The sequence below is a fragment of the Trachemys scripta genome, chromosome 11, assembly GCF_013100865.1.
Source record: "Trachemys scripta elegans isolate TJP31775 chromosome 11, CAS_Tse_1.0, whole genome shotgun sequence".
Taxonomy (NCBI): Eukaryota; Metazoa; Chordata; order Testudines; family Emydidae; genus Trachemys; species Trachemys scripta.
Window position 1 is genome coordinate 59,485,028 of NC_048308.1, and position 22,371 is coordinate 59,507,398.

The window sequence follows — 22,371 nt, forward strand, 5'->3', positions numbered from 1 at the left end:
CACTCTGGTTTTGAGATGTCAATGTGGTTTGAACAAGTGTCGTTCCCTCAACAATGCCACTGCACTGAAACCAAACTTCATAGACCGAAGCGGAGCTGGTTGGGTGGGCTTAAAGCCATTTAGCCAGCACACTGACCGAAACATACACATGCATATCGGCTCCAGACTACTCTGACATCTCTATGCTGTTTTCACTTACAACGTAAGCCCAATCTGAGTGAAAGCAGCAAAAAAGGTCAGCACATTACCTCCTATGTCACATCCCCTGCGATCATTATGTTCAGTCACTTTTTTAATGTAGCGTACATTAAACCTCCTAATGTCTCTGAAAATACCAACCTCTGTCCTGCTAGCCCCATGTCTTGAGCTTCTATGTTCATTCTATTTAAGATGTTTCAACTACATTGATTAAAACCTCCTCATCTTCCTTTTTCAGGATTCATAAATTAGCCTTTTAGCTTGCTGGCGGTGATCTCAGATACAATAGATAACAGGCTCTGCTAGGCATCCGGCCATTTCGAAAGCCATCACTTACGTTGGCTTCACCTTTACTGCTTTTCAGCGTGAATAGCTGGAGGTTTGTAGCCATAATTCAACACATTTTTCTTAAAAAGGGCCTTTCACACTGGGCAAAGCTTTCAAATGCATCATACTTAAATAGAGTTTCACTTAACTTTCTTGCATAACTTTCCTTAATGATTTTTTCATTTAACATTTTCAAGTAACTTTAGTACATGTGAAAGATAGCAGATGGATAGCCCTTGAAGAATGAAAGCCCTCTGTTTATGCACAGGAGAGGTGCATTAAATCCTGTTTATGCACACGATGGGTGTGGCACAACACATGGGCAAGTCATGGTTCCGCCAACGTGCCTGGAACCTGACTTAGAGGGAGTACGTCCAAGGGGTCAGTTTTCATGGCCCACCCAGGTCTTCACATCTGTGCTGAGACTTGTCAACAAAGGTGCTAATTAATGCCAAATGCAGGGCTGTTTTCTGCGATGGGAGCACATAGCTACTAGGAACTGGATGTGAGTCTGGTGGTCTCAGCGCCACAGGCCACCAAAAAGCCAAGGCTGATTTTGCTAATTACTTATGGAAAAAAGAAGGGGGTTTTTTTGGTTTCATCCATAGACAGCGCATTGGAGCAGATGCATGACATCACAAACAAGTCGATGGCAATAGCATGCTGTGTGATAAATAGAGGATCCTGGCTCTGCTACAGAACTAAGCTGAAAGAGGAAATGGATTGTGTAGGAGAAAGCTCTTAAAACACAAATATCAGCAATATTAGCAAAGGGAGTAGAGAAAATTGCTAGCAGAGTAAATAGCATTTTGTATAAATGTTCTCTTTATTCAAGTTTTCCCCAGTGCTCAGTCCTCCCTTTAAGGCTTGGAGAATTGATGTTCTTTTAAAAGCGTTGATTATCCGATACGCTTTTAGTTCCTTCCTGCTCACCAAAACTAACTGAGAAGAAACTAAAACAGAGTTGAGTTTCTCATGCGTTTTCGGACAAAATGAATAGCCTTTGGAATAGCCCAAGGCAGGCACCTACTCTGCTGTCTCAGTGGAGTCCAGAGATTCCCTTTCCAGGCAGTTGGCCAAATTCTAGCTTAATTTATGCTCATGCTCTCTATGTTTTCAAAATGGTTGCATGGATGAAACTGACAGCAGAATTTGACCTCTTGTCTCCTGATTGATGATTAGCTTGAAGCACTTTCTGAGTGATTTTTGGACAGGAACAATTCCAAATACTTGCACGAGGCCCTCAGGCAGTTCTTCAGATCCTAAAAGGTTTCCATCTGGGTGGGTCATGTCCTAGAAGTGCTCAGAAATCAGGTGAACTTGCTCCTTCTTTTTTGAAAAACTACTGATAGAAGAGCCTCCGCTTAATTAATTGGGTCTCTCATCGCTGATCATTATGAGGGACACAAACAATCCCTTCTGTGTTCATATTCCCATCTTCACTTGAAAATTAAAAGAAACATTTTTAACTACTTGAATAATGAGGGTGAAGGGAAATGCTGTGCTCATGACTATGTGGGAAAGTAATAGCATTAACACCAGTGTTAAGGATACTGCAGTCAGTCTCCAATCTTTCCTTGGGAGCTGAAGAAATGCCGAGACAAAGACCTAAGTTCAGCCTAGCCTGAGCCTATAGAGCTCAAACCTGCATTGACTCCATCTGAAAAACATTCGATCTGATCTTCCCCAACGTTTAGGGTGATTTGGACCTGGGGTTTTATATTGGGCTTATCTCTAGGTCTGGAGTGAGAGACCTGTAGACGGTGAACCACTCCATTCTACATCCTTATGCTATGAAAGTTAAATTCCAAACTCACAGGCTTTTCCAAGTATCTGTGTTGTTGTTTCCTCTAATAAGGCACCTGATCCAAAACCCAGTTAAGTCAATGAAAAACTCTCGTTGACTTTAGTAGGTTCTGGGATCAGGCCCAAACGTCTGCTCCATCCAGGTCTCTCACTCTCCCTTTATGCCCGATTCAAACAGAGCATCTGAATTACCATCTAGAAGTGCCTCTCTGCATTCTGTGACCTCTCCAGGCAGGAGCTTTCTATTTAAAGCCATGATGCCCAATAAACGATACCATTTTGATGTGGAGATCATTGCACTGACGATCATGATGGTGGTACTGAACGTTCTTGGCAGGATTGCCACAGTGGCCTAGTGGTGGTGCTTTCCCATGTAAACACCCACTGTTAAATTCCCAGTTCTGGATTCATTTCTTCTGAAGAGGCCAAGAACTATGAGGAGAGACAGTGGAACAAACTGCTTACACCAGCAGTGAATTTGGTCCACCAGGCCCTTTAAGGAAGGCGTGTCTCATGCTGCTTAATGGCCCAGTGAGCTCCATTTACTCATATTGCCTTTAAAGAAGCCTGATTTACATAGGGTGAGTGCTCAGTAATTCTGGCCTCTTTAAGGCACCCCAACATTGAGGCATCTCAACATGTACTCATTTGGCCCGGTAGGAGCAACATTGATGTGTTCGGAAGGCGAATTGCACCCAGTCTCTCCTTAACCAGAACGATGGTGGGGCTTCAATGGCGTGGTGGGAATCTAGGGTTCGGGCGGGGACAGAGAGGCGCTCTTGAGGGGGACAGTGCTGCTGATATACACCCAGGCTTCTAGGGTAATGCACATGGAGGCAGTGATGGATAGACTATTGATTTTGTTTGCTAAGACACTGAAGTTCTTTCCCTCTTGATAAGTGTTGATGGGGTAACAGTTCAAACTACTCAATGGATGTGTGTATGTCTTTCCCCCTTCTTGTCAAGCTTAGTCATTCTGCAATATAAATTGCCCTAACTCAATAAATGAATAGTATTAAGCTGGAGGTCTTGAAAACAGTAGAGTCCTATACAAATTTCTGAACAGGGGCACCTGTGTAACAGTCTCATGGCAAACACATTAATTCAGGTTTAATCAGTAGCTTGCAATTTTTGGAAAGGCGAGATTTTGCTTTTTAGGCACATTACACTTCTTTGACCTTGTCATTTTTAGGTGATTTTTTTTTAATTACATTGATCTCTTTCTTCTTTTGCAACTCGTGTAAGATACACAACAGTAGCTTATATTCTCAAAAGTGACTCTTTTTTGGAGTGCGTAACTTGAGATGCTTTCGAGGAGTCTGATTTTCAGATGGCTGGGTGCTCAGCAAGTTTGGTCTTCTTTAAGTGTCTCCAGGTGGGCACCCAAAAAAACATAGTTTTGAAAAATGTAGGCAGTGTAAATAGAAAGGCATTTATCCTAGAATAGAGCTAATACTGGAAAGATTACATGGAAAAGTAACTTAGCTCTACTCCGACTGCAGCAAGCACATTTGGTTAGTAGGGTTTGATCTATGCTGAACAATAAAAAGAAATGTCACCACTAAAAGGCGTTTGGATCAGAGAGATGTTAACATAAATGCCTGAATATGGACACCTAGTTACAAATCTCCCCGTCTCGCTCGGTCTCAACCAGCTTTTACATTAAAACTTGTAATGATGATACATGACTTCCTTAAATTACTATGAATTTATTTGAAACCAAAGAGAAAGTGGGTCATTGAGGCTTTGTGTCCACTAAGATGTATGTGGGATGATGAAATGTAGAGTGTGTTAAATGGATCTACCATTAATGGCAACTAATGATGGGCACTAAGATACTATTGAAAGTTATAAGTATAATACCCATGACCATGTTAATAATGAGTTATGGCCATTACGAAGACAGTAGTGACAATATTTCAATGGTATGCAGATTCTCCAGTTTCTTTCTTTTTCCTCTGTTTCGTTTTCTTAAAAGCTGGTCATTTAGTGGGGAAAAAATGTGATGCGAATGCCCATGAAGCACCTGTTCTGTTGTACACTCGAGATAATTCGTTGGCTTTGGCCATAGCTATGGAAAACTTTGCAATAGTTCAAACCTGGCAGGTCTCATAACAAAGTGACCGTTTTCAATACTCCAAAAACATGTTTTGTCTTTCTAGTGGACTTCCCAAGGTTAGAGGACGGCTTTGCAATCCCTGGGCGAGACACTGGAGATGACAATGAAGCTGGTAAGTATAAAACGGACAATTTAGGGGAAAACTTATGTTGCAGGTTCTGGTTCATGCCTATCTCTAATTATTACGTGGTTCCAATCCCCAAGGGGCCCATTCATCTCAGTTCCCCCTTCCTGATCCTAACAACCCTCCAGAAACCACCTTACCCCTCAACTCCTGTTCCCCAATCCCAAACCGACTCTCTATATTTGGTAATAAACCATCATTGGGAGGGTAGACAGACAGTGTCACACCTGACAATCACAGTGATTCTCAACCAGGAGTACATGTACCCCTGGGGGTACACTGAGGTCTTTCAGGGGGTACATCAACTCATCTAGATATTTGCCTAGTTTTACAACAGGCTACATAAAAAGCATTAATGAAGTCAGTACAAACTAAAATGTCATACAATGATTTGTTTATACTGCTCTATATACTATACACTGAAATGTAAGTACAATATTTATATTCCAGTTGATTTATTTTATAATGATATCATTAAAAATGAGAAAGTCAGCAATTTTTCAGTAATACTGTGCTTTTGTTAGGTGAAACTTGGGGGTACACAAGACAAATCAGATTCCTTAAAGGGGTACAGTTGTCTGGAAAGATTGAGAGCCACTGGTCTATCGGGTGGGTTCTGAATGGCTGGTCTGTTAAAATCTCACATGCTCCAACTCTTCCCCCAGATCATAGCAGAATCCTCTGCTCTGAACTAGGAGCAGTGTACATTGTTTACAAAATTTGAAGAAGCAGTGTGGTCTAGTGGTCACAGCCAAGGACTTGGCATCAGGAGAGCGGAGTTTTAGTTCAACTCTGCTACTGGCTCTTTGTGTGGCCTTGGACCAGTCATCAATCTCTCTGTGTTTTGGTTTCCCCTTCTCCAAAGTGGGGGTAATAATACTCTTCTCTCCTTAGCAAAGTACTTTGAGATCTGCAGAGTATTACAATTGAGACAGCAGCCGGACGGTTTAAGAGACACTGGCTGATTTCAGCAAAGGAAGGAGACACCTCTTCAGGCAGAAAGAGCTGGGCCTTAAATATAATTGAACTTTACAAATCTTCAAAAATTCTTAGGGATTCATTTCAGGATTTGGGATGAGGTTTGGCCATTTTTTTTTTTTAATCAAAATAACGGGCCAGATCTTCAACTGGTGAATCAGCGTAGTTCCACTGAACCCAGCTCATGGCCCTGAGAATCTGCCCCTTATGTCTTTATGGAGCCTATGACTAAAGTTCACCTGAGCATAGGGTTTGAAGTCTGGGAGTCCTCACTAGGCAGCCTTGGGATGATAATACTTATCCCCCTGCCTCACAGGGGCTGTTGTGAGAATTAACAAATGTGTGTGCCTACAGGGTTTTGAACACGTCCCAGTTACTGATGGAAATGTACTACAATAGTAGTTACAAGTAACACTCTTGCCTTCAGTGAAACCCAACAATGATATTGCATAGGAAGTATGGGCCTGATCCTGTGCCCATTGTCATAAATAACAAAGCTCCGATTGACACCAGTGGTGCAGGATAAGGCCCTGTTGGAAGAGTGCTTTCTATAGATGAAGCGTCCTTTCAGTCAAGACCGATGTACTTAGTATAGGAACGTTTATAGTGATGTTGCTTAACACCTTCTCTGTTTATTTCTCAAGGACTTAAAATGTGGTATGGTAAAAAAAAGTGGTTATATAAAAGCAGATACTAAATCTGTGCTGACCCTATTACTGTATATGTGCCATTCAAGTGGCATCTAAGTTTCTAAAAAATACAAATTTTCCCTTTTTTTACTCCTATCAGCACTGCAAAGTCGACAAACTGTTTTTGTGGTGGCACCAACAGAACTGAACGTTCAAACATTAATTGGAGCTCACATTGCATCTTGTCTTGTAAATGGAGCAAAGCTTTGACAGGTCACAGAGACCCTGAGAGGTGATTCCCACAGAACCAGATTTCTGACTACAACTGCACTTGAAAAGTCAGATCCTCAGCTGGTTTAAACTGTTATAGTTCCATTGACTTAAAGCTCTGCTGATTTATGCCAGCCGAGGATCTGGCCCTAAATCTGACCATCGCAGATTTCGTTATTTACAAATAAGTTTAAGGTGAATAAATGATCTCTGTCAATTATATTGCAGATTATTTTGATCTGGATAACAACACCACGCTGTTCTCTACTAACTCTCCAGTAGCCCCAAAGCTGGACAAAGACAAGAGCTGGCTCTACACTCTGGATCCAATCCTAGTCACCATCATAGCTATGAGTTCGCTTGGAGTTCTCCTAGGGGCCATTTGTGCTGGGTTATTGCTCTACTGTACATGCTCCTATACTGGTCTTTCCTCTCGAAGCTCCACTACTCTGGAGAACTACAACTTTGAGCTGTATGATGGCATCAAGCACAAAGTCAAAATGAACCACCAGAAGTGCTGTTCTGAGGCATGACTGATTGCACCGGAATCACATGTGACATTTCATTCCAGCGAGAGTAGCTGGTGAAGATTACTTGTTGTCTATGGGAATGGAATGCCATAATCTCAAACCAATCTGGAATACAGAAGGGGGCATGGGCATGAGGCCCCTGTCGTAAACTACAGTTGTAGACTCCAGTAAGCGGATTACAATCTGCAAGGACTATGGTAGCTGAATAATTATTTTAACGATGAGAACTTGTGTTGGAACAAGGAAAGGAGCTCAGATGCTCCCCTGCCCCTTTATGTGAATGATTGAGACGTGTCCAAGGAAATGTTGCTTTATCTTTTGGATGTGAGAAATAAAATGTTGATCATTATTTCCCACTTCCTTTCCCGAATACGTGGCTGAAAATTCCTCAGCAATTCTGTCTTTAGAAATAACACACACACAAAAGCCCATCCCGCTTCTCTCCCCATTCAGATATTCTTTTGAGTTAAGGGATTTGTTCTTGGTGCAGGTTATACAAACCTGGCGATCTGCACTTTCTACACCTAAAATGAAAGCAGTTTGTTGCCTTTAACTTTCCATATCCAGGCGGCGTAGGGGGTGGAAAGAATTACACCAATTTTAGGGTCAATGGAAACAGCCGTGCTGTCTTAAGAGATTAAGAAGCAAAATGGAAAGGAAACCTTACATGTAGATGCACCCCTCAGAGAGAAGCTGAAGAGCCTTAAAGTGATTTATGAATAAGAGCCATTTATTAAATCCAGAACTTGGATTGAAACAGCAGTGACCTTCCTCAGAAGGGCTCTTTTTATTTCTTTTATCCTTTTTTAAAGTATATATATATATATATAAGAAAATTGCAGCAAACAAAAGACACACAATTGTAAGGTTCCCAAGACTCTGGAGATGGTTTTTTTGAGAGAATGGTCTGCTATATATATAGCTATATATTTAAATTCTTTGATAATGTGATGGCCACTCAGAATAAGAAGGAAAAAATTAACTATTATCATGCACCATTCCGTGGAGTGGGATGCGGCGCGGGGTGAGACCTAACACACTTAGATTAATTGACTGCCCTACTAAGACAGTAACCATTCTTTCTCCTTTGGGTTATGGTAACTTCCTCTGCTTTCCACGGAGTCAGGTATGAGCTGCAAGACTCCAGTCTGGATATCAAGTAAACAGTTTAGACCAAAATGCGGTCATCTTCTCATCCCTTCAGAGCGAAGTGCTCTGCTTCTGACCTGTTGCCAACACCAACAACAAAATTATGTGGTGGTTTGTTTTGTTTGTTAATCAAGTGCCTTAGAAAAACATAGTGTTTCTATGTCTAGAGATCAGTGATGTATCAGACTACAAGCAAGGTGTTCATCCTTCCCCTCTTCGTAATATAGTCTTCATGGGCGCTCTACTGAGTAGAGCCTAATTGAAGAGTCTTGTCTTTGTACTTGCAAATGGTCTGGCTATATTTTCTCTCTGTGTCTGTGTGATCATGCCACACAAGAGATGTATGATATCCATAGTGTAGTAAATGAAAAGGTTTAAAATCCCTGGTTTCACATCAATGATGTTATTTCAGTTTTAATACAGCTGGGTTATCTATATGAATGTTTCCATATTACTGCACATGGGTTATCCATATGCCAGCAAGAACCCAACACCCAATTTTATTCCTAAAGGGTCCATATATCCTGTTGTTTTCATATGATCTTCCAGGATCTTCTTGTGAGAACCTGACGTAGCTTCGCTTTTCATTTCAGATATCAACATTTTTGGAGTTTTTTTGTTTTTTTTTTTACACAGTCTCAGAGTTTTCTGGGCATAACGCTACATGGAGCAGCATTTGCTGTGTGTACTAGGAACAAACCAGCCAATAGAACAAGTGCTCAGTGTGATGAGCAGCATTTGGAGTGAAGAAGTAGACTGACTGTGGGCACAATTCACGGGTTCTTTAGCTCACCATGAATGTTAATGGCTCTTGTTGAGAGTTTCATGAAAAGCTCACTTGGAAAAATCCGCCTGAAAAATAAGCATGAACCCTTGTTGAGTTGGAAGCTGGCAGGTGTGACACTTACACACACTTTTTGAAAAGTGCATTCTTATCTAGTATGTGACTATTTCATGTCCCTAAAAAAAAAAAAAACCACTGGCACAAAACCATCCCGTTTTTTTTATTTTGAAAAATTGGTCACTTTAGCGTGGTCCTTCTCCACACACAAACTACCCATTACTCTGCCCCCCCACCCAAAAAAACTAAACCCACCAACCATACACACAGTGATAGTAAAATGTATCAGACCATTTCAAAGATGGATTGCTGCTACTCATCAACTTTATCCCTCTTCTAAATCACACAAAAGGGGAAGGGTGAATGGAAAATGACCATAGTCACCCACCTGTAAAAGTCAACTTATAGAAACAATAGTCACTAATATATGGTAATGTTACAGTGTCTAGTAGGCAGCTAGAGGGGGAGAGGTCGTATATACATAGAGTCAGTTTGATGTGTGTTTAGGCACACGTGAATTCTCTGTATGTATTGTGTATGTGAATGATTACGTGGGACTGAATAGTGTTACTGTAGCTCTGGTCTGGGGCAGGAGAGTACTGCTGTTCGTGGCACTAATTTGGGAGGGACCTAGCCAAGCTGTGCTTAATGGAAAAGCACACCCCATAAGAGTCCTGCATTTCAAGTCCACGTGGGTTGGTACAGGGACCTGAATGTGCACACTTGCTGAGCAGAAACAGGCCAATAATGCTGCATAGCTGATACCTCACTTACCGCTGCTGTGTGCTTTACTGTTCTAATACAGTATAATAACTGTGTTTGCTTGTAACTTTAACAGGAAAAATAAAATTGGTGCAGTCTCATCTGCAAATACAAACTATTTGTTAACCCATGTTCTCAAGCAACGCCCTTTCCAAAATACACTAATAACGCAGTGTTAATAATGCCTTTGCTGATGTATGTTATCTCCACACCCTCCCAGTGTCAGCTAATCATTACTAACAGGCATGTTTGTCATGTTGCTGATTTCATTTTGCAGGGAGGTGAGCATGGGAATTAACCCTTAAGAAACTGTATGCAGAAGCTGAACTTTTCCAAGGTTTGCAGTGCAAGGTAGTCAACCATTCACTGGCTGAGCCAGGACATATGAGCTTCAGCTCTTTTACTGTGATTCTTCAGTGTAAAAAGACAAATCAAACTGTGTTTATATGATTTGTATAAAAACCCTTTAAAAATGCCTATTTAATAAACATTACAGTAGAGAGGCTGTTCCAGTTTGTTTTGTAAAAGGAAAACTTAAAAGTAAGGGGTGGGGAGTATGCTGGTGTCTTTATGTGGGTGTGTTGTGAGCCCCCAGTTATTGGTGGCTTGGCCTGTTAACGCAAAGGAACCCAAGGAAATGTAGTTTTGAGGCAGGGCTGAGGAGTGATGTAACCCCAGATGGAAATCACATGCTTTCGGGAATGTCTACAAGGCAAGGCTATGGCTCACTCTAGTGAAGTTTGGGTAGCAGTAAAACCAAGATCTCCATCAGGGCCAGCTAGCTGGCCTGAGGCATGGAGCTTGGGAGGGTTCTTAGAGCAGGCAGGAGAAAGACATTAAGGAGGTGGTAGAAGGAAAAGTCCTGAGGCAGTACGGTGCAGCTTGGCTGGAGGCCCACTGATGGAACTAGCATTCATTTAGAGGCAGGAGGCGTCCCAAGGAGGAAGGACATCCTGCTTTCCTGCCCTCTCAAATCCAGCCCTGCAGGAATCTTTACCCTGATTAGGCCTGGTAAGGACAAAAGACTATTGATTGACTCCACGAAGATCAAATCGTTACTAATGTGCTCTGGGGAGGGTGAAGCTGCAGGGTAAGGCTGAGAGGGTTCACCAGAGTGAAACACGCCTCCAGCTGAGGTGGGTTGAACGTCCAGCTTGTGTTTCCATTGGACTGTCCTTTAAACTCTGGAAAGAGGCGGGGGGAGGGGGGAGGGGGACTTCTTGGGTTTTCAACAGAGGATCCAAAGTATCCCATCGACCCACATGCCTGAGGCAAACTGTCAGCAGCAGGGAAACAAAGGCAAAGCTGCAGGACTCATGCTGGAGTGGTAAATCGCTTGTCTCAAGGGAGACTGGATAGAGCAGGAGATTGGCTCTTCTGCCTCGATATTGCTAGTTTAAATTGCCCCAGGTCAGTAGTAACCAAAACTTCCTAGTATGGTGATATTTGTTGTAGGTGAAGTAAGCTGCTGGGCTCAGTTAACAGCTGTAGATGTCACCAGTGATCTTCACCACTGGCACTAATCCCACTCGAATTGTCACACCCAGTCCCTGAAGTCAGCAAGGAAATGGCCAGGAGGGTTTGACTGCCTCCTCAGCCCTCTAGCAACTCTAGCTCAGGGAGGAGGGAGGGTGGTGAGGCATTGTAGGACAGCGTCCAATGCAGTTGCCCTAACTGCCCATTCCATGGATAGACCTGTGAAGCCTGATTTCATTGGTGATCCTGTTATAGACACAACCCCCAGTGTGAGCCTGCAGTCACCTTTTACACAATTCCACAAGCCTGGAAGCTGTTTGACTGTTGGCCTAGTTACTAATCTTCAGGACAAAAATAAGGTTCAGAAAAAGAAAACAAGTTACGAGTCTTGCATTTTTTGCAGCTCGGTGTCCTTGGGGCAGGAGCTTTGACATTTCCACTGAATTAAAAAAATGCCTCCTGGCATGCCGCACTCCATTGTTTACGGAGAACTTTTCCTTCTTATCTGCGTCCTGCTGAAGATGTTGACACAGGCAGGGTGGAAGGCTGAGCCAGCTTCAGGAATGGCAGAGGTCTGAAAGTGGACCCAGTGCAGACATGATTAGGCCAAAACATGGTCCAGCTGCATTCTGGGGCCAGTCTGGGCCCTGGTGGCGGGGATGGTGATGAAGTGATGAAAGTGACAATTTGCCTTTCCATTCCCACATATTTCATGCGGTTATCTCAGCTGGTGCCAGAACAAATGGCTAGTTCTTGGGGGTGGAATGCTCAGCTATGCTGTTACCGCCTGCGTGTTTGACAGAGGTTGTTACAACCAGCCCCTTGCCAGGGAGGCCTATACTAATCACACACACCCCTTCATTAGAAATCTTCTCTCTTTTGTTATCCCTCCTCCGCCTCCCCCAACCACATACACTGTGGGTCCTTGGTGTGACTGAAAGATGGATCAAAACAAAAAGTCTATGACCATTTCACAGCTTACGCCCCCCGCCCCCTCCCGAAAGAGTGTAGACAAACTCTGCTTATCAGCACAGAAGGAAGAACACTCTTGAAGGGGGTAAACTCAAGTCTTCCTCCATGCTCACCTCTGCTCAGAGCAATTATTCCCTGAGCCAGTTTTCCTGTGGTTTGGAATAGGAGCAGGGCCGGCTTAACCTTTTGTGGACCCAGCGCCAAACATTTGTGGGCCCCCATGGGGCAATGAAGCATGGCATGGGGGGAGGGGGAGGTGTCGGTCAGGGGCATGGCATAGCAGGGGTGGCCCAGCCCAGTGCAAGGGCACTATTTACAAACTGGCAGTTGCCAGACGCACAGTGACTGCCAGGCCCTGTGCTGTCAGCCTGCCCCTTCCCCTCGGGGGTGGGCCCATGCTGGGCCACATGCCCGCCCCCCGCTCAACACCGGAACACACACACCCAATTTCCTATGGCCAGAGTCCCCTGAGACTCGCTGTGCCCAGCATTCCCCTGCCACAAATGCACAGCGCCCTGCACAGCACCCCACAGCAACTGCCCAGCACCCCACACAGAACCCCCACTCCCTAGTGCCCCAGCACACACAGCTCTTCCCACCCCGACACCCCTCCCAGCCCAGCACCCCTCCCCCAGACCCACACCCCCAAGCTCTGCCTCCCGGCTGCACTCACCAGCCCCGCTGGGAGGCGACTGCGTCTGCCGGACTGAGCCAACAGTGCAGCCAGGGCTGGACCCGGGGTGGGGAAATCGCTCCGGCCCTCAGGAGTGGTGCGATCAGCCAGCCCAGGGCCTGTTCCAGCTGGGCTCCCTGAGGCCCCACTTGCTTAGCGGGGCCCAGCCAAGCCCCCCCACACTGCACCCCCCCTCCCCAAACTGACCGAGACTGGCCAGGCTTCTGCACCGCCTGCTTACACAATGGAGCAGACTGCGACATACGCATTAACTGGGCACATGGCTGTCTGGCCTACATTTGCACCCGGGACAGATGGGGTGGCGGGGTTTCAATGTAGCACAGTGAAGGACTTTTAGCTACCTAATCAACCAGGCTATGGTTAAAATAATTCATTGTTGCCCCTTCTTCTGCCGCTAATGTACCTTTGCCAAGTGGTAGCAGGCATCAGGGCCCTGGCAGGTTGGCTTCCTAGCAGAGGAGAAATTAGTGACATAAATGCTGCATCCATTCAAAGTAACTTACATGCACCCCAGTTCGGAAGCAGAGGCAGTCACAGACACAGGCAGTGCCCTCTTCCAGGCATACCAGCCCACACGCCAATACCCGCGGCCGAGGAAGCTGCTGTGTGCCCAAAGGGCTGCCAAATATAGAGAAGAAGAATGAGATTAAACTATCTGCCACAGCATCTCTGAAGGATTTCTGTCTCACACCACAGCAAGACAACACTGCTTTAAAGACTATATTTGCTGGCATGCTAAGACTCCAACAGCACCATCTGGTGACACCTGGCAGAACATCTTGATTACATTCCGAGCCGGTGTAAACAGGTAACACATTACTCCCATGCTTACACCCTATCAGAGCACCTGCCTAGATCTGGCAAGTTTATGCCATAGTTTTTAATGTCAAGTCTCCCATTATGTTAATAGTACAAATATTAGATTCCACTCATTAATATTCCCCACCGACGATTGCTGCCCATATTAAAGGCTCATTTGCCTTATGTGGAAGGTCACCAAGGAGTCGGTCAACAATCTGCAGCTGGATCGAGCAAGAGTCACTCCTTAAAAGGGATTTCTCCCCTTCTCCGCTTCCCTAAATGTCATTCGTGTGTACATGGGCTGATAGCTAAACCTGGCGTCAAAGTCAAACGCAAAGGCAACCTTTGTTTTGTCAGAGCATGAGACAGATGAACTTTTACTGGTACATTCTCCAAGACTCCTGGTACTTGTCGCTGATTCTGCTAACCGCCACACTGTCTCTCGCCTTTGCAAATCAGCCCCTAGAGTGTTCCTGTTCCAAACTTCAGCCTAAGGTGCGGCTGAACAGACGAACTCCTCACACTGTAAAATGTTCAGTGTTGGGGCTGTTATGACGTGATCATGACCAACTACCCTGTAATATGGTTTGGCATTGTGTATGTACACAGGAGCCCAAGCTGCCATGACAATGCCAAGGAGCTTTGTTACAGCTGGGGGCAGTGGGGCCTGTTTACAAAGAAATTCTACGGACTTAAATGGAGTTACTCTGGATTTCTAGTGGCATAGCTGAGATTAGAATTTGTCCCTAGTTTTCAAAAGGAACATGTCATTTCTCCCCACCCTGGTTACTAGAACTACTTGCCTTATAGTGTTACCAAAGGCCAACCAACATCGAGGGATCCAGGACCTTTTTCACCAGGCGCTGGGCAAAACGCATTCCCCTGCCACAAGGAGCTTACAGTCTAAATAGACAGGAGTGACAACGGAATTATTCCTTTCCCACTTTAGAGTGGAAACGGAGATCCTGGCTTCCCCGCAGTCTGTGGCAGCTCTAGAAATTGAATCCCAAAGTGACTGTGTCCCAGTTTTGGGCTTTAATCACACCCACATAATACAGGAGGGGCCCAAGTGTGCTAGGACGTGGCTTGGTCTAACCTGTGTGGATAATACCACATCATATTCTAATTCTAGTACGGTCACTACACTGGTCCCAAACACTGCAGCCAAGACTAGCTCTTACCCACAGTCCAATGATGTGCGATCAAACCACCTAGCAAAGTGCCCGTGCTGGACCTGACCATTCCATCATGCACTGGTCCTTGGGCGTAAGGCGATTGTAGCTCTTGACGGGTAACGCCCCAGAGCCTTGCACTGCCTTTTCAGTGCTTTGGAAGCCTTCTACAACATGCAGATTGTCTAAAGCCCATCCAGCGTTAGTGTCAGCGTGTTCATTTTTCAGTACAGTGAAAGAAAAGCGTCATTGCAGTTGGGCCTGAGCTGAAAGCCAGGCTCATGCACAGAGCGGATTCTTTCTTCCCCTCCCTTTACAGTGGGAGGACGTCCTGGCCGCTGCCTACTGGCATTTTAAATCGTCTTGCTGGCTCTGTTTGTTCCAAGACATTTGCATGTCTAGCCTCTCTTCAGCATCTCACAGCAGTAATGACATCACAATTGTTTCGGCTGCATCAGCCTGTCAATGACCGAGTTAGGGCGAAGATTGCAGCCATTACCATGACAGGGGGAAGCAGGGCTGAGGAAAATTCCTGTTTACTTATAGATGGCCTCACAAATTAAAGCCAATCAGGCCCAGCCACCTCCAAAGCAAATGAAATTTTGCAGAAGTTGTGACTCTCGCCATGTTCAAAGCGTTGGCCCTCTGGGCGTAAAAGACCCTCTTTAAGCAATGAAGGGCAGCTGGCAGTTTAGATGAAGATGACAGTCAGAATGCAACCCTGACAGCTCTTCCCTCACCTAGGAATAAAGAACTGATGCGCTGATTGATACCTGAGGGACAGGCTGTCATCTAGCGGGACACAGAAGGGAGATAAGCAACTCCATCAGTGTCAGACCTGTCCTGCCATAACACAGCCTGTAAATCACTGCTGTTCAAGAGTCCCCACTGCTAAAGTGGAGAGCAAAAAGCAGGTAATAGAAAAATGGGAGGCAAAGCAGTTGCATTTAAAATGTAATAGATGGGGATACAGCCCTGCCAATACTCCAGGGAGCATTAACCATTGACTCCAGAAAACCAAAATCCTCTCATTGTTACCAGAAGCTAGGCTCGGCCTGTTGTTGTTACGGTTTTGTTTTTTTAATGGAGGTTTGAAACCAGGTGATGCCCCTTTTCTGTTGTGTTTGCACTCTGGAGAACAATGATGATGTACCACAGCCTAATCCTGACACCATCTGCAAGTGACAGGGAAGTGGCGGGGAGGGGGCTTTTATTGTGATACAAGAGTAATCAGAGGCCTAATGCAATAGATTTCCCCATTTTCAGATTGCTGAGAGACTGGGCTCCAGCCACTCCAGAACACATGCAAGAGCCGATTCCAATCTAACATGCATTTTTGTTTAAAAAAAAAAAATGCTCTGAGTTTTGTTTCAATGAGAAATTTTTAAATAAAACACATTCTCTAAGGAATGAGGGGGGACAGTGAGGAGACGGGGACCCAACTCCAGGTCTGAACTAATGAATGGATTAGTAATTAATTAATTACTGGCAGGAGCAGGTAGCACAGCCTGTGGCTCTCCCCTGCTTATTCACTTTCTCTCCCCTAAGATCTTGTCTTTCTGATTTTTAATTAGTTTCTTGTCACCCAGGCACTTCTTCTATCAAATATTCAAATGAATTAAACAAATACATTATGGCTATACTGGCTTTTATGCCAAAAAATACCTACCATTAACACTACTGGTGAAGTCACAGTCCTGCCTATGAGACCAACAACAGGAACACCAGAGGAGATGGGACAGAGGTGGGTGGAGGTTTTTTTTACCCCTATGTAAGCTAAGGGTTTGTCTGCAATTAAGTTCCTTAACTCAAGTTAAATGATTGCTAATGAACCGAGTTATCTAATATGTGGGTCTAGTCTGGACAACCCACAAATGTTTATTCTTGGGCACCTACATCTGTAGGCAAAGCCCCGAGTAATAGCCGCTGGCTGCCTTCATTGTGCTCTAGTAAACCACAAACATACGGCACTTGAGTTAACTGGCACTCCATTAATTGGAGTTAAACTCAAGTGTAGACAGACTCTTGTAAGCAGGAGTTAGAATGTTGCACAGGGCATGGAAGTCCTCCAAGGCTCTGCACCAATTAGCCATGACCTATCTTTGAGATCATGGGTCTTATAGCTACAGTAACACCCACCTTCACGATTCCCAGCTATCCCATACACACACATAGCTTGTGCTATGTCATGCCATCCCTGTGCTTGGGAAAGACTCCGAAAAATGGTTTCTCAGACCACTGTAACTGCTAACTTAAGCCTTCACCTGGCTCTCCTGTTACAGTGTCTGTAACAATTTAGAACTACAGTATCTTGACTGGATCATTATGTTCTCTGTACGTATAGCGTGTGTTCATTCACTAGCTGATTTGCCAGGATTTGCACCCAGAAAGTGAGAATGGGTCCCAATATTCACATCCCTTCCTGGCAAACTTTTCAAGAGATAAGACACAATACAGAGCCCTCAGCTTTGAAGTGTATCTCGATCACTCAGCTGGTATCACCAGGCACAGGACAGAACCAAGACCATTGGCTGGTTTAAAAAGAGAGTCCCTGAAGGGGACCTAGGGGTTACAGTGGATGAGAAGCTGGATATGAGTCAACAGTGTGCCCTTGTTGCCAAAAAGGATAATGGTATTTTGGGCTGTATAAGCAGGAGCATTGCCAGCAGATCGAGGTGATCATTCCCCTCTATTCGACATTGGTGAGGCCTCATCTGGAGTACTGTGTCCAGTTTTGGGCCCCATGCTACAAGAAGGATGTGGAAAAATTGGAAAGAGTCCAATGGAGGGCAACAAAAATGATGAGGGGGCTGGAGCACATGAGTTATGAGGAGAGGCTGAGGGAACTGGGATTGTTTAGTCTGCAGAAGAGAAGAGTGAGGGGGGATTTAGGGTGACCAGATCACCCAAGTCAAATATCGAGATGCGGGGGGGGGGGGGGGGGGGGGGGGGGGGGGGGGGGGGGGGNCCCTTCCTCCACAAGCGCTGGAGGGAGGCAGGGGAAGCGCGGGGCCAGGGTGAGTAAGAGTCCGGCCTGGCCCCGAGCAGGCAGGACTCAGTTGGGTGATAGGGAGAGGAGGGGGGCGGCCCACGGTGCCAGGCGGCGGCTGTTCTCTCCCCCGGGCAGCGGGACTCGGGAGCAGCCGCTGCTGCAGCTCCCACTGCCGCGAGGGGAGGAAGCGGCCGATGGCCAAGCTCGGTGGCTGCGGCTCTGGCACCCGGGCCCGCACCCCCCAAGCCTGGGCCTGCTGCGGGAACCCAGCAGTGCGCACGCTGCACCCAGCCCCTGGCCAGTTGCATCTGGGCTGCTGCCCAGCTGGTGCAATCCCACGGCGGCCCCGGAGTGGGGGCAGCAGGCCCCAGCCCCCCCGTCTCGCTCGGGTCCCGCAGGGGAACGAACGGGGCTGGGCTGCCGATGCCTTCTCTCCCTACCACCCAACTGAGTCCTGCCTGCTCGGGGCCAGGCCGGACTCTTATTCACCCCAGCCCCGCGCTTCCTCTGAGTCTCCTGGGCCTCCCTCCAGCACTTGCGGAGGGAGGAAGAATGGTGAGCCTGGGGAAGAGGCGGGGATTCAGGGAGCGAGCCAATCGGGGGAGGAGGGGGCGGAGTCGGGGTGGGGGGGTGCGAGCACTTCCGGGCTCCAGGCTCCGGCGCATTTCCTTGTTTGTCCAGTGTCCCGACCGCACGTCGGTCGGGACGCGGGACAAACAAGGAAATATCGGGACAGTCCCGATAAAATCGGGACGTCTGGTCACCCTAGGGGGATTTGATAGCTGGTTTTTTTTGAACTACCTAAAAGGGGGTTCCAAAGAGGATGGAGCTCGGCTGTTCTCAGTGGTACCAGATGGCAGAAAAAGGAGCAATGGTCTCAAGTTGCAGTGCGGGAGGTTTAGGATATTAGGAAAAACTTTTTCACTAGGAGGGTGGTGAAGCACTGGAATGGGTTACCTAGGGAGGTGGTGGAATCTCCTTCCTTAGAGGTTTTTAAGGCCCGGCTTGACAAAGCCCTGGCTGGGATGATTTAGTGGGGATTAGGTCCTGCTTTGAGTAGGGGGTTGGACTAGATGACCTCCTGAGGTCCCTTCCAATCCTGATAGTCTATGATTCTAAGGACAGGAGGTAAGACTAGGGCAGAGGCTGTTGAGAGGCAGACTACCGGTAGCAGCACCCAGACCCCAAGGCAGGTCAATAAGATAGACATATAGATTTTTTGATTTTTTTTTAAACAAAACTCTTGACTTATGCTTTGCCTCTTTCCTATTGTTAAGAATAAAGAATACTTTGTTTTAAGAAGGCTATTTTAGGTCTCTGAATTCATTATTGGTTACAGCTCCCAAGGGGAAGAACCGTAGGTAGCGGCTCCAGTAGGACCTGCTGGGGGCAAGGTCTTTAGATGCTACCACGATAATAACAACAACTGTTGATGACTGTGACTCCTGTTCACACTAGTGCACCCACCATAGTTGTTCCCCGGCAGTTGTAGCTACCAGGGAAGTCTTACTGTTTTCCCCCCGACTGTAGACCAGGCCATAGGGCATAGCAAAACCAAGTGACTTGCTATGATATTTAATTGGAATTTCAACCCCTTTTTTTTTTAAAGCAGGCATGAATCCCTGGGTTTGCTGAAGCTTTCATGTCTATCCTTGGAGTTTTCTTTTGCCACCTGGCTAATCACTCCCATATGCGTCAAGGGGAAGGGGGGAGAGAGATTTCTTTTTTTATGCTGCCTGATTGGGTTAAGTCTCTGATCTTGTTGATTGCTTAACAGGCTGTGTCAGAAAACAAGCCTTGTACAACATCCAAGAACAAAGCAGGCTCCTTTACCCCCAGCAGCCTCTCGTCCTATCACTCCTCGCTGTAACTGAGACTCTCCCACCCCCAGGCCTCCCCCCAATGTTCTGGCTTCTTTATAGGCTGCCCATTTGTTTGCAGCCATCCCTTGATCTGCCAGGTTTTTTGTTTGTTTTTTCCTTGATCTCTGTAATAACCATTTTAGCCCCTACATTAGTACAGCCAAGCAGCAGCAACAAAAAAGGAAGCAGACATTCGAAGAGAAGGAGATACACAGGAGATATGTTTTCTTAGGCCAACTCTAAACATCACTGCAGAATGAATTTTAGCCAAAAGGTTCACAATTAGCTGCCTAAAGCTGCCCCTGAAAGCCACATTTAAGCCCCTAAATAACCTGTAACAGTGCTGCAACAAACCGCTCCCATCGATTTCCAAGCCACTTACATAGGTGCTTAACATTCGGGCACCTACATCATTTTGGGCTCAGTGCGGAGACACTAATATTGTCCTCTGTTTTCTTTCCTGTGGCAAGTGAAAGGCACCTGGAAAATGTGAACACCCATCTCAAGACACAAGCTGTTCACGTCAAGCTGTTGTAAGGGCTTGTTTATACGGAGACTTAGCGCATAGCAAGCTGTGGTGTGACTTCAACGTGCTAGCCAGCCGCGCATTAAGTGGCCATGTGGACCCTGCTACCATGCACTAAATGTTCAGTAGCGTGCACAGATGCATAGGCATTTCAAACAACAGTAGAAAGAAGAACAGGAGGACTTGTGGCACCTTAGTGATGACCTTTCAAAGTCCCTTCCAGTTCTAGGAGATAGGATATCTCCATTAATTTATTTTGGGGAGGGATAGCTCAGTGGTTTGAGCATTGGCCTGCTAAACCAAGGGTTGTGAGTTCAATCCTTGAGGGGGCCATTTAGGGAACTGGGATAAAAATCTGTCTGGGGATTGGCCCTGCTTTGAGCAGGGGGTTGGACTAGATGACCTCCTGAGGTCCCTTCCAACCCTGATATTCTCTGATTCTATGGATGCAGCTTATACTGGCCCAAACTGTGCTTTTGCTGGCATAGCTTATTACAGCCAGCCTCCTCCCCCTCCCCCTCCAAAGTCAAATAAACTACGCTGGTAAAAGTGCACTTTGGCCAGTATAACTTCATCTATGTGTCGGTCACAGATCACACCTCTTCAGCCCAGGCTGGCGAAGGTTTGTAGTGTACAGTTGGCTTTGGGCCAGAGAGCTACATTCTGCCTATAGGTCATGCCCAGTCGGCCTCCAAGCACTCTCCTGTTCCCAGTGAAAACAATAGTTAAACTTTCATAGGTTAGGACACATGTGTTCTATTCTTGGCGCTACCACTTACCCGATGGGTGACTTGGAACAAGTCACATGAGTTCTCTGTGCCTAAGGTCCCCCATCTGTAGCGAGCTACTTTATACAGCACTGTGGTATCTACAGATGAAGAATGCCACTTAAGTACATTATACCATGCACTCTTACTTACAGATTCTGCTTACAGACTTCAGAGGTGTTATAATAGCGTAACTGAGGACAGAAACTTTATTACTACATTTATGATCCAAACCACTACAACTCACAATAGTGATGTTACAGTGTTTTGGGACAGTCCTATTGATGATTGAGAGAAGTTACACTTGTCCTGTTCTTGCAAGAGCACATGAAACATGTCACGTGCTGGCTATGTTTGTCATCCCCCCTGCCCCTCATGTCTAGCAGCAGATTCAGATAAAGGATAAGAGCTTACTACTACTACTACTATCAGTTAGTGGGTTTTTTGTTTAGAGCCAGTGGCCTGTGCCTTTGTCCACTGCCCCAACGGCTGGAGATACACCTTTAACTCTAGTGGAAGCAGCCAGTGCTCCAGGACCCATGCTGGAGTTCATTATGCTGATTTCAATCCCATCTCCTTCTTGCTCCCCTAGACTCTTGGAGAGCATCCAGGAGACGGCCCACTGCAATCGTCGAGCAATACGGGACAGAGGTGGTGAGCCCTTTAGCACCCTTCAAGGACAGCGATTGCCAATTGAATTTCAAAACCATGTTTTAGGAAGACATCCAGTGTGCTTAACAGCGCGGGGGAGCCCTTTATATGTCGGCAATAATCCGGCATTCTTCAACGAAATCCCAAGCACAATGGCGCTTCTATCCTTTTCAGTGGGGAAGCTTTATTAACTTCTGGTGTGGCAAGCTTCTAAAAGCCAAAGTCTTGCTACCTCAGAGAGAAATCAGGATGATTTAAGCAGAGTCTGTGTATAATTGAGGGGGAGAAAGAGTCCCCGTCCCTCCCCCGCTGACACAGAGAGGAAAAAATGTAAGCCTAAGATGCATTTATTAAAGAAAGAAGTTAGGGATCTGCAAAGCCAACCATTTTAAGCACTCTCTGCTAGTATGTTAATAAAAAACACAACAATTCCACAGCAAATCATGGCTTTGAAGAAAAAAACGTCAATCCCTGTCAAGTTTTGAAGAATTGTCTGAGTCTATGGAAAACTAAATTCATCAGTAATGCTTTGCTTCCCCCCCCCCTTCTTTCTCCCCCAGTCATATGAAACGAACAAATCCACTGCAAAATAGTTCAAGAGAACAGCTGCAGATCACAGTGTACGTTGGGGGTGGGGGGAAATATTATCAAATACCTGAAAGTTCTACGGAAGGACCAAAGCCGAAAGAAAATAAAAGCTATAGTCTCAGTATTACAATATTAAA

The 22,371-nt window shown here is 45.8% G+C and overlaps 1 protein-coding gene across 4 annotated transcripts in view; it reads left to right on the forward strand.

Annotated features, from left to right (window-relative positions):
* NRP2 (neuropilin 2) overlaps window positions 1–10,233 on the forward strand; it is a 122,335-nt gene extending 112,102 nt beyond the window's left edge. For 2 of the 4 annotated variants that reach the window (XM_034786308.1, XM_034786310.1), the window contains exons 16-17: window positions 4,494–4,562; window positions 6,342–6,619. In XM_034786308.1, the coding sequence (XP_034642199.1) occupies window positions 4,494–4,562; window positions 6,342–6,451 (179 nt within the window). In that variant the 3' untranslated portion in view covers window positions 6,452–6,619. Of the gene's footprint in view, window positions 1–4,493; window positions 4,563–6,341; window positions 6,620–6,679 lie in introns of those variants that run through there. The other 2 variants (XM_034786304.1, XM_034786305.1) reach the window with 1 other exon arrangement.
* Window positions 10,234–22,371: the final 12,138 nt, after the last annotated feature.